Genomic DNA, 12,499 nt, shown 5'->3' on the forward strand with positions numbered 1-12,499 from the left:
AGAGGGGTCTGCACAGTGGCAAGTACAAAGGCTTGCAGTGGTTGAGAACCTGAAGATGGGTTGAAGGATACTAAGACATCCAGTGTGGGGAAAAAGAAGGGATGAAGCCAACCAGGTAATGGGGTGGGAGGAGAGGAGAGGAAGGGGAGGTCATCAGCTACTGTAGCCCCTGCAGGGCCTCAAGGGTTTACTCAGTGAGATGGGGAGTCACCGGAGTGTTCTGAACATAAGAAAGACACGGTCTGATCTGCCTTTTACAGTGACAGCTCTGCTACCATGCTGAGTACAGATAAGAAGGGGGGAAAGGACATAATGCTATATGATTCTGAGAAAATAATAAAAATCATTTGTATGAGAGTTTGATGCTTCGCTCTCTCCATTCCTCCCTCCCTTACTCCTTCCCTCCTTCATTCCCTCCCTCCCTCCATTCCTTCTGCCTGCCTCTTTCTTTCTACAAGAAATCGAGCCCAGGTACACTCTACCTCTTAGCTACACCTCCAGCCCTTACAACTTTGTTTTGAAACAGGGTCTCACTAGGTTGGTGGGAGTTTTGCTAAGTTGCTGAGGCTGGTCTCAAATCTTTTATTCTCCTGTCTTAGCCTCCTAAGTACTGGGAAAACAGGCATGTACCATCACACTCTGCAGAGGCTGAATTTTCTAACTACTCACCACCCCTAATTGACTAGCTTTCCACTGATGAAACTATTTGCCTAGTCACATTGGTGTTAGTGTCAGTAACTTGCCATAGAGGGGCCCAGCAGATGCCACAGATATTGATGCTTGGAAACTTCTACATTGAATAAAACATCAAACCCCATGACATCCCAGATTCTTTCCCATGCTGAGAGGTCAAGATTCTATAGCATGTATCACCTCAGGTGGTCCCAACTGGAATGTAAACTGCATGGACACAGAGAGTTTTGTCTGGCATGTTCAATGTTCCATTTTCAGAGCAGAGAATAATGCTAGCATGCAGCAGGTGCTCAGTAAGGGTTTGTTAAATGTATAGATGTTTATTAAATTTATTACAGGAACTTGAGTAAGACAATTCTCTGTATCTCACAGAATGAAAAGTTGTACTGGATGGCACTGATGATCTTTCTGTGTTGGCCTGTCTGGGATCCTGACTTCAAATTCTGAGCCATCCTTTCTAAACGGCTTTGCAGGCTAAGGGGTGCATGAAGGATAGGAGGGGCAGATATGGGATGGGGCAAAGCCGAGAGATGGAGAAGTGCATGGGTAACCTCTGGGGCTGGGGACCAGGGCCCCCTCTGGAAATAAATGTGAATTGTTCTCTTTCACATGTACAGGGCTCTAATTCCAACGAGGAATGCTTATCTAGAAACGAAGAACCCCAGACACTGAGAATCCACCCAAAGCATGTTGCTTCTGCTTTGAGTGAGTATGCCTGGTCAACAAAGTGCTCACAGTCCCCCGAAACGCCTCATCGGAAAAACAACACAAACAGAGTAAAGATTCCATTTAAGGGTATCGAAAATACATTTTTAATTTTGATGTTCACGAATGACAACATTGACATTTCTTTAAATAAATATCTCCATCAAGGCACAGCATTACCACGTGTCCCCAGAGGCCCAAGAGGCAGTGATTTCATGTCCCCTTGAGGTTTAGCAGAGCTGCCAACATCAACGGGATGGCTGATGAGGACTAGATTGCTACTAGATAAGCCAATGACACATGCTGACTTGGTTATTGAGTACAGAATCAAATATAAAAACAATGCACAGCAGGTAACCATCAGGAGCTTATTCTACATTTAGCTTTATTTCCTTTCAGACAAGATAGTTTTCCATATGAAGAAGGATGCAAATATGTATATCTTCCATGGAGCCTTCTCTACAAATTGCTTTCATTACACATTAAATGAAGTGGAGTTTAGCTTCATTATGACCTAAAAAAAAAAAAAGACAACAACAGCTAGAGCTTATTAATTGTTAGGCTTTTGACAAACATTATTTCATTTACTCTTTATATTAAGGCTATGTGATAGGTACTATTGAAGCCCTCAATTGACAAAGAAAGAAACTGAAGCCCATAGAGAGTTCAATGTCTGGTTCCTGGTCATGTATCCAGCAGAGAGCAAACAGTTCTTAAACCCAAGGCTCTGCTCTTAATCGAAAGTATATGGCATTGTAATACATATGTCAAGGGGATACTGTCATTACCTTTTACATCTAAATGTTAAAGGCATATGTCATTATCTTTTAAACTCAAATGCTAGAGCAATCACAACTATAATGGCAATAAGATCTCTATATCCTAGATTGCAGATCTCAGTGTAACAAAAAAAGTGAAAAAAAAAAAAAACACCAGAAGGTGAACTCAAATTCAAGGATTCCAGTATCCTTTCTCCAGACACTGGTGTGGGCACCTTCCCCTATGGATTTTTTTTCAATCATATGGGCCCAGGGAGTAGCATATCATGGACTAAGTCCTTGCAATACTCGGCCATCCATCCTTCTTTAGATAGTATGGGGCAGTCAACTTCTTCCTGGAAGCATATACCTGCTTAATCCTGAAGGTCCCTGCGGCGCCGGCCAAAGGTGTTGGAACCCACATCAGTAGGCACGAAGTTATCTTTCACCACACCCCCCGATCTGCTCAGTAAGCCTGCCAGCCGATGGGTCACACAGGTGGCGGTGTTGCAAGTTCTCTTTTGGGCAGTAATGCTGGTTTGCAGGATAGAGAAGAAAGAGAAGGCCTTTCAGTGAGGGGTAGGGAAGAAGCCTGCCCCATGGGACCATCATGGAAAAGATGCTGCTCTCAGATGCACCAATTAACATTAAGTGTTTCTCCTAAACACAATTATCAGAGCACAAAATCACAAGGCCATTAGGGGAAAATGTCATGATTACTCCCCATAGACATCCCCAGGGGTGTCAGGAAACCCAAAGGTGACTCTGGGTGACTGGCCATGGAGCACAGGGCTGTAACAGCCAATCTTTCCTACAAAAAAAAACCAGACTAAAAGTCAGCCAAGGCCTATGATCCAGGAGTGAATTATGGTGGGACCTCTGAGCCCATTAATAAGGAATTGGTATCCCAGATATTGGTATGTAGACATACAATACCCCTTCTTAATAAAAATTTCCTGGGCTTACCTGGAAGAAGAGCAGAGTTTGCAGCCTCTGGTCCTGGACATGCTTACCTGTTCCTTAGCACCCTTGTTCTTGCTATTTGAGCTTAGTTGTGGGGGCATCTTAACATACTCTGAGTCCAGTTACCCCAGGGCTAAGACTACTTCTAAGCATAGGTCCTGAATACCACAAAGCCAGAGACATAGGCTAGAGCAATGACCACCATAGCTCAGGTCTTTTTAGAAAACACTTTTATTCCTCAAATGACTGACATATTCAGAAGCAGGACAGAGAAGCTCTGCTATGAAATACACAGGGATCTCAGAGATCTCCCTAGCTGTCTGATATCTTCCCGAATGATTCTCTTCTGACCTGAGGATCCTCTTTTCTGTGCCCATCTGAGATCCCAGACATCCTCTGCCATAGGAAAGCCACCAATAGCAGCCCAAAGAGCAACTAGAGAGGAACTACATGCACCAAGTTATATAGGAAAGAATTAGAAAGGAACGGGGTGGGGGGTTTAGTTGGCCTCCTGGGGCATGCGGACACGAGGGCGGTGGTCTGTCTCCGAGTCGCTGACCATATCCCTTTTCTTGCCAGGTGCTCCAACCCCAATTGAAGTTTGGGGGAATGTGTGAAACTTGTTGAGGTCCTGTGTGTAGGTGCCCAGCATGCAGGTACTCAGATTACCACACCGCTTAGATCTGGGGCTGTCCAGGCTGCAGGGAAAAGACATGCCATACAGAACCATGCACGGGGATCTGCCCCTGTGGGCAAGTCAGCAGAAGGTTAGATTGGGCAGGGGGACTGTGCGCTGGGGTGGGAGGGGCAGGCAGGAGGGCAGCTCAGGCATCCTGTGTTGGGACAGCTGGGAGGGGCCTTGGGCCAAGGCAGTAGTAAGGAAGGGTGGCCTTTTCCACATGCTACTCATTCCTCCATGCTCATCAGAGGATTCTTAGAGTGAACACAGGTGTGATACATGCCTTTGCCAGGCAGTGCTGGGGCCAGGCCAGGGGCTGGTCTTTTGCAGGCTCAGAGCACACAGGGAGTTGGGGTGGGAGAAGGTGCTCTCCTTGGCCCTATGACAACATGGGCATCTCCACAGATGTCGCAGACTTACCTCACACATTGCTCTACCTGGAAGGCTTTGCCTTTACCTTGCAATATAAAATGGGGGCTCCTCGAGGGTGTGAAAGATTATCATATGCAAATTAACTAGGTGGAGTCCCATTTCTAAAATCACCCATGATACACCAGGTCCATCCCTGAGCTTCAGGCTTTACTCTTACCAGTTTTAATTCATCCCACACTGCGAGGTCCTTCCAGGATCACAAGATCAATTTCTGTCATCAGCGATTCCATACCTGCCCTAACTACTTTCAGAAAGGGATGTTCTAAATGTGATCTAAACAGTCCCTCCAGCTGACCTCCATCTTCAGTGGGGCCTGAGGACGTCTGGGTCCCCAGTTCTGCTGAACAGCACAGCTGCTGGAGTCCTGTAGCTCTTAGGATTCACCTTCTTGGCTAATGTGGGGGGGGGGCGGGGGAGGGTGGCCAGGTGGGGAGCCTCACCTGGAGTCCTCTGTCTCCTGCTCCTGCTCCAGCTCCCTGGCTTTCATCTGCACGTAGTCCTGCACCAGTGCAGCCAGCAGGAGGCGCGCTTCCTCCTCACTGAGTGAGGCCAGGTCTGGGCTGCTGTCTGAGGCTGACCTGTGGAGAGGAAGCCAGCCCAGTGCAGGCTCTGAGCCCCTGCCTGCCCCCTCCCAGGATGGGCAGACAGGCTTCCTGCTCCTGAGTCTTCCCCTGAAGACATAGCTGCCCCAACTCTTAATGGACAGGGCTCAATGCCGGTGTCCTCACTGGGAACCAGGCTCTGGTGTGGCCTCCAAGCAGTGATCTACCAGAGCCAGTTTGTACAGGCTTATGACAGCTGATGGTTAGACTTTTTAAGAATCTTGTGAGCTAAGTATTAAAGGCATCCATTAGTAAAAATGAAATAATAAAACTTAGAATTGGTGTTAAATCTGGAAAAGGTTTCAGTTTAATATAATTTATATGTAGGTAAGAAATAGCACAACAGATTACACGTCAGATTTAATAACAACAAATCTATGGTCAAACCAGTTAGCAGGTTAGGATGCAATTTATTTATCAAATCATAGCTGGATTGGGTGAACAGGTTAGCTGCTGTTAGAAAAATTGTGTAAAAAGCAACAAAAGCATTTTGTGACTCAATCAAGGGGGTATATAAATATTTATAATATAAAGTAGTGTACATATTATTACTATTTATAAATTGTGTGGTATATTATTTATATCAGAAAGAATTATAATAAAGTTTATAATAAACTTATGTGTATGTACACACACACACACACACACACACACACGTTCCTCCCTCCAATTTTTTTTTTTTTTTTTTTTTTTGGTGGTACTGGGTTTCCTGGAAGCCTTCTACCTCCGGGCTCCACTCCCAGACCTATTTTTACATTTTTATTTGGAAACAGGGTCTCCTAAGCCAGCACACACTGGCTTTGGACCTGCATGATCCTCCTGTCTCTGCCTCCCAAGCGCGGGGATTACAAGCGTGCGCCACCATGCCTGGCCCTCCCTCCAATTTTTAAACAGCACAATCAACAGACAGAAAATGGGTTGATTTCAGGACAGCAAGAGGGGAGGGAAGCTTGAGTTTTCAGGTTATCTTACCTGTAAGGTGCTGCCTGGAGGTTGCCAGTCTGGTATAGGACCAAGATGCTGAGAGCCAAGAAGGGGGAGAATTTCCCGAAGCCCATGATGTCTCCCTGCAGGGTAAAATGACGTCATTGCCATTCCCTGCACCAGTTCAAAGTTCTGTGAGCCCTTAGATTTGGCCTCCTGTCTGCCTTGGTTCCTGGCCTCAGACATTCACTACATTTTTCTTCTTTGTTTCCTCATCAGCCAAGTGGACCACTGAAAGGTCCAGTGGGCATGTAGCCCAAGTTTAACAAGGTGGAGGAGCAATGATCTTAGCAGGTCTGGTGGGTGGGGAGGTCACAGCAGCTTAGTCACCTCCCACAAATGCACATAAACCTGTTGGTCGAGTCTCCAGGACACTCTAAAGGTGCTGGGCACACCAGCTCTGAGCTGTCTTCCAGTGTGGGGCTTTTGCACATACCTGGGGATGGAGTGGGAGAGGGTAGGTAGAGAGAGAATTTATCTGCAGTTGGAATCTCTTGAGAAACAGAAAAACCAAGAGCTCAACTGCTCCACCTTCTGGCAACTCAATGGTCTTGCAAGAACCAAGCTTAGCGGAGTCTGAAAGTTGGGACCCAAGACACCTCTCCTACTCCAGGGCCACAGCGAGGCTTTGGGGCTGCCTGCCATTTAGTCGGTGAGCTCATTTGCCATCGGTTCAGCCGACCCACTCTCTGAACCTGGTTTGCGGAGAAAGCTAGGCACCAGACGTGGTCTGGTAGGCACCATCTGAGAAAAGCTCCTCCTGTATCCTGCTCCATGAGGATGCTTGGGGAGCTCAGCTGTTCTGAGATTGGTCTAAATCTGTGTGCAGTGGGAGAAGATGAGACTGGAGCCCAAGCCACACGAGGAGAGCAGAACTCCCAGAGTGACTGTACAATCCTACTTGGGGCGGGGGCCGGGCCCTGGATAAATCTAACAGACTGTGGGACTAAGATGAAGAGACTGAGACAGAAGTGACCAGGACTGAGAGACTGAAAAATTAAGAGATAGGCTGATAGCAAGAGACAGAGAAGAGGGAAGAAGTAGAACCACACACCTGGGCTGGAATCTTGAGGCTCACCTGGCGGGTGGTGCTTTGGGGCAGAGGCTGCTGCTGCGGCGGCGATGACAGCGTCCAGCTAGTGCCCTGCGAGAGTGTTGCGGCGACACTCGGGGTGTGCGGTGGCTCTGGTGCCTCCCAGCGCCTGCAGCTGCTCTTATTCCCGCGGCGGTGGGTCGGGAGGGGTCCTGGAGCTCTGGGCAACCAATGGGCTGAGGGGTCCAGTGCCCCAACCAGATTGCGTCACCCCCATGCTTCCAGAACCCGGAGCATCCTACGGAACGGCCCCACTTGTATTTGCATTGAGGTCATTTATGGAAGTGGGGGGGGTATGGAAGGGATCAACGAGAAACGCCCTTAAAGTGAGCGGGAATTTGAGAGCTGTTTGACGTCACGGTAGATTTCACCTCCTCCTTCCCTCTTGGCTCTGAACTTGCGCCCACCCCAACTCTAGCTGTGCTATTTTGGAGGGCAGGGTCCCCGACTGCAGGGACTCCGGGCTCACCCAAATCCGACCCAAGCAAGACTTGGAGGATCCGCGGTGGCAGGATGGAGACTCGCCCGCGCAGGGTGTTGGACCCTGCAAGTCCTGTCACCCGCAGAGGGGCTGGGCCCTGGGGAAGTAGCTGTAGCTGGGAACAGGACTTCCTTGGACCTGAGCTCAGTTCCAGCGGCGCCATTCCAGGCAGGGTGATCCTGGGCAAGCAACTTTACGAGCCTCAGTGTACTCGTCTTTGAAATGGGGACCACAGTTCCACATTGAAGGAATGTCCTGAGAAGTAGCCTAAAGCCCGACCCTCATTGGGCAGAGATGGAGAGGTTTCCTGGTCCGCAGAGGGGATCCCGGAAGATGTCCATTGATAGGTTCTGAATCCCTACCTCACGTTGGGCAGTCCCGAGATGTGTTTAGATTCTTCGGGTGGGGAGGGGTCCGATGCTTAGCTGGGCTTAAGGGGCAAGGTGCAAGGGAGGGATGCTTCCAAAGCCTCGTCCAGACCTCCAGCTCAGCTCCCTCCTCCCCTCCCCCGCCTTTCTCCCCCGCAACCTATCACTTCTCATTGCTCCACCTGCCCCAACCATTTGCTCAGCTGTCCCTTCGCTTCCTGCTGCTGTTTGCCAAGATGTCCTCGTGGCATTTAATTCCGGCCTGCACCCCACCCCCGCACGTAGGTCCTTGACTAACAAGCAGGTAGGCTTGGCAGTGCCCTGGGGGTCTCTGCCTGTACTAAATCTCACGCTCAGGTTCAGCCACACTGACGCGCGCACACACTGACTCCGGTCTCTAAACGCTCCACGTTTCAGGAGGCGCGCTCAAAACAGACCCTAGCGCATTGGGGGTAATGTTAGGGGTTCATTCCCAAGCGTGTCCCAAATCTCTGGTGCAGACGCGTCTACACTTCCGCAAGACGATCCTTCTGTCCAACGCTCTCCAGAACAGGCGCGCTCCGGCTCGCCATCGCGCTCAATTACGCACGCCTGCAGGACCTCGAGCTCTCTCACACCCAGCCCACGGGTTAGGAAATCTACAGGCACCCCAGAAATGGCGGACGTCCTAACTAAGGCATTTGCTGCCCACAACAGCGAGGGTGGGGGGATCTGAGCGCGCCGCTCAGGATCCGCAGCAGCCGGTCCCGAGGTTGCAAGTGCTGTGGGCGCAGCAACAGCATCTGGGGACTGTGCGCGCGCGCGTGGCATAATAAGCATCCCTGACTTGGGGTTTCTTCCAGGTAGAGCAAAACTTAGCCTTGAAGGGTGCTTGCGTGTCCGGACCTCCGATTCCCAGCGGAAGCCCATCCGCACTCGGGTCCCCTGCCCCTGCAGCGTTGGAGTTTCCCAGGCACGCTTGACGCGCGCCACATTCTCTTCCCCTGGCCCGGCGGGTTTGTGGCTTCTGTGCCTCAGGAGGCAGCTGGAACGCTTAACTTCCAAGATACCCTTATGCTCGTTTCCTCCTTAACTTCTGGGACGGCGCTAGCCGGAGGGAATAAAAACTGGAGGATGGGACCCTGCGTCTGAGATTCCCTTTCCGCAGAATCCACCCGCAGGGCGCCGGCTTGGACTCGGACTAGAACTGGCCTCCGGAGGAGTCTGGCGCGTTCAGGAGCAGAGTTCGGAAAACCTGAAGTGCAAGCAAGAGGGCTCAGCGCGGAGGATCCTCCAGCCCAGGCCGCCACGAAGCTGGAGGCAGACGCCCCCAGCGGAGGCCCCGGCTGGGTCTTTCGGGTTTTCAGAAGTTTGTTCCCAGCTGAAGACCGAGGTGCCGCCACTAAGTGGCGCGCAATCCTAGGGCCGCCGCCACTTGGGGCCGTAGAAAAAGCGTACTTGGCGCGAAGGTGCAAAATACTTCTGCGGAAAAGACTTCCTCTTTCAATTCCAGATATTTCTAACATACGGACTCCCTGAAACCTCTTGTGTGTCCTTGATGTACATTTTCCTATGGAGGGCACTCACGGCTTTCATTCATGCAACGGTGACCAAAGGGTGGTGCAGAAATTAGTTTCCCAGATTTCTTGACCATGTAACTCTGCGGGCTCGGACTCTGCCACTGGCTGCAGTGTGCACTTTCAGCCTTCAGAACAGACATCAATTCCTTATTACGAAATCTTGTAGGTTGTGGTGCTGTGGGGATGCTAACCAGGGTGTACACCCAGAGGGCGCTAGTGTATCCTCGAGCAATTTCAAGCTTTACTTTAAAGATCAATTTCTCCACAGAGAGGGATGGAGATTATCCCCCTGGCACTCTAAATTGGTTGCGAGTGCCTGGCGCTGTGCCTGGGCGCCAGATTCCTCCCTCCCTCCCTCCTTCCCTCTTTCCCTTCCTTCTTCTGCAATTAGCAGCATGCCAGGGACACTAGTAGGCGCTCCGCCAATGTTAAATGAATGGAAATCGATTCATTCTGGCAAATTCGCCAATCTTTCTTGCAGGGTAGTTTGCAGAAAATCCGGATCGACTTAACAGCGGTATTCCCTCTCGGTTCCCAAAACGGGAGCGCACAGTTGAACCAGATTTCTCTCATTTTATTTGACACGGTTGGTTCCCTGATAGAAGCTTCCAGGACTAGGGCAAGGAAGTTACGATTTCGCCAAGGTTCTTTCTAAAGACTAGAGTCTCCTGGTACGAAATGCAAAATCTTTGTACTCCTGAGTCCATTCCCGATTTACCTAAGGGATCTAAGAAACTTTAGATTTTGGATAAATCTTCGCCCAAGTCGATCTCAGGTTTCCTCCTGCTATCCCTGGAACTTCTCCGAGTTTTAGGACTAAAAAACCTGATCTAGAAAAAGCCCTTATGGCAAATGATGATTTTAAAATAGTGGTTTGACCATTTGGTCTTTGATACGACTGTCTTATTTCATAACTTATAAATCTAAAAATTAGGATCACGATCCCTCCCCCAAACAATCTAGTTTGGAAAAAAAATGTTTTTACAACATTCTGGTAAATTCCAAATGTAAGATTTATTCCCATTCGTTTATATCCCATTTCTGTATGCTTTGACTTAGAAATAAAAATATTGATAAAATTTGGCTAGAAATTCTTATGTGAATTTCCATTGGATTAAAAAGTTTACACCTAAAGATTTACTCTATTAACTGAGCAAGCCCGGCTGGGAGTGTCCACATAAACCTATAATCCCAGGATTGGGGAGGCTAAAACAGAGGGATCCCAGGTTCCAGGCCAGCCTCTGCAATGTGGTGAGACTCTCAGCTACATAGTGAAACCCTGTTTCCAAACAAAAAATAAAAAGGATTAGGAGTGTCATTGGAGGTAGAATGTTCCTGGGTTTTAATCCCCAGAATTACAAAGGAAAAAAAAAAAAAGAGCAAGCCCATTGTGAGGCAAACAAATGATAATCTGAAAGAACAAAAAAGCACTTTCAAAGTTCAGAGCTCAAGTAAGATTTATTGCTTGTGTACCGTTTATGTATGATACAGACTCACCACCAGCAAAATCACAATACTAACTGCAGCAGCAGCAATGAGGACAACCCAAATCCATTCTCTTTAGCCTGGCAGAAGATTGGAGCTACCAAATTAATTAGAGAAGACCTACTGAAAATTAATGGTACTGTTTAAAGAAGGGCAGAAACCGAAGCTTTCTATCATTGAGCTTACTGAAGGGCATGGGAGGAAAAGTGATTGTCTGTGAATCATTTTTCTAAGAGAATTTTGGAATAAGATAAAACCCCTTCTGGGGGAGGGAGAACAGAATGGCTCTCAAAATGACAGCTAAATCCACAATAGGCAGGATACAGAAACAACCTAGGTGATCACTGGTAAACGAATACCAAAAGAAAATGTGATGTCTACCTACGTACAATGAAATAGTAATTGACCTTAAAAAAAGAAACTCGTGCAGCTCTCAGCTTACTGTTGGGAGTGTGCAGTACTCTCCATGATAGCACTACTGTACTCGCTAGTGGGTTGCATTATGCTAAGTGAAATAGGCACAGAAAGACAAATACTGCATGACTTCCTTTATATGTAAAGTCTAAAAGAAAGTGACACTCAGTAACATTGGAATAATGGTTATTAGGGGCTAAAGGGTAGGGAAAATGGGGAGATATTAGTAAAAGAGTACGGCCTTTTAGTTTTTAAAACGAGTAAGTTCTAGAGGCTTAGTGTACAGCAAAGTGACTATAGATAATGATAACATAGTCTATGCTTGAAGTGCTAAGACAGGCTAAGACAGTGGTATAGTATTTCACTTCTCACATATGTAAATATTTGAGGGGATGGATATGTTAATGAGCTGACTGTGGTAATCACCTTATGACATGCATGTATATAAAAATATCACACAGTACATCTTAAACAATATGAAACTTTAAAAGGGAAAGAAGTTTTCAAAAGGCAGGCACAGCTGGCAATGAGCTCTAGTGGGCATTTTATTGAGGCCTTTCAAACAGGTGGATCTCTATAAATATTTGAAAGAGCATCAATGATTTATTAATGACAATTAGATATAAAGTTATCTGAAAGATGTTGCAGGTGCAATGTGTGTGAAAAGTTATATGGAACCACACTGAAATAAAAGAAAGCAAAAATACAAATATTATAACTACCATCTGCCAGGAACACTGGCACATGTCTGTAATCCCAGTACATGGGAAGCTGAGACAGGAGGAATACAGGTTTAAGCACAGCCTGGGCAACTTAGTGAGACTCTCAGCAACTTAGTGAGACCCTATTTCAAAGTAAAAAAAAAAAAAAAAAAAAAGGGCTGGGTTGAGATAGAATGTCCCTGGATTCAATCTTCAGTACAAAAACAAAAACTACCATCAATTGAGTTCCATCTATGTGCCAGGCACTATGACTATGTTACTTTTCATGTTTCCAGTAGTTTAATGAGATGATATTATTATTTTTGTTCTATAGGCAAAGAAATAGTAAGAATATTTGGCTCCTCTGGGCATGGTAGCAGACCCCTGTAATCCTAGTATTTGAGAGGTTGAGACAAGAGGATAAAAGGTTCAAGACCAGCCTCATCAACATAGCAAGACTCTATTTTGAAACAAAAAGTAAAAAGGGCTGGGGATGTATCTTAGTGGTAGAATGCCTTCGGGTTCAATCCCCAGTAAGACACACACACACACACACACACACACACACACACACACACGCGC

At 47.5% G+C, this 12,499-nt stretch overlaps 1 protein-coding gene across 1 annotated transcript; it reads right to left on the reverse strand.

Moving 5' to 3' along the window:
- Nucleotides 1-3,618: 3,618 nt before the first annotated feature.
- On the reverse strand, nucleotides 3,619-5,890 carry CALCA (calcitonin related polypeptide alpha; the record flags this gene model as incomplete). The annotated part of the gene is made up of 3 exons (XM_080698664.1): nucleotides 3,619-3,817; nucleotides 4,671-4,808; nucleotides 5,805-5,890. The coding sequence occupies 3 exons, from the start codon at nucleotides 5,888-5,890 to the stop codon at nucleotides 3,619-3,621; spliced, it is 423 nt and encodes a 140-aa protein (XP_080554790.1).
- Between the last annotated feature and the right edge of the window lie 6,609 nt (nucleotides 5,891-12,499).

The sequence above is a fragment of the Muscardinus avellanarius genome, assembly GCF_963383645.1.
Source record: "Muscardinus avellanarius genome assembly, chromosome: 1".
NCBI lineage: Eukaryota > Metazoa > Chordata > Mammalia > Rodentia > Gliridae > Muscardinus > Muscardinus avellanarius.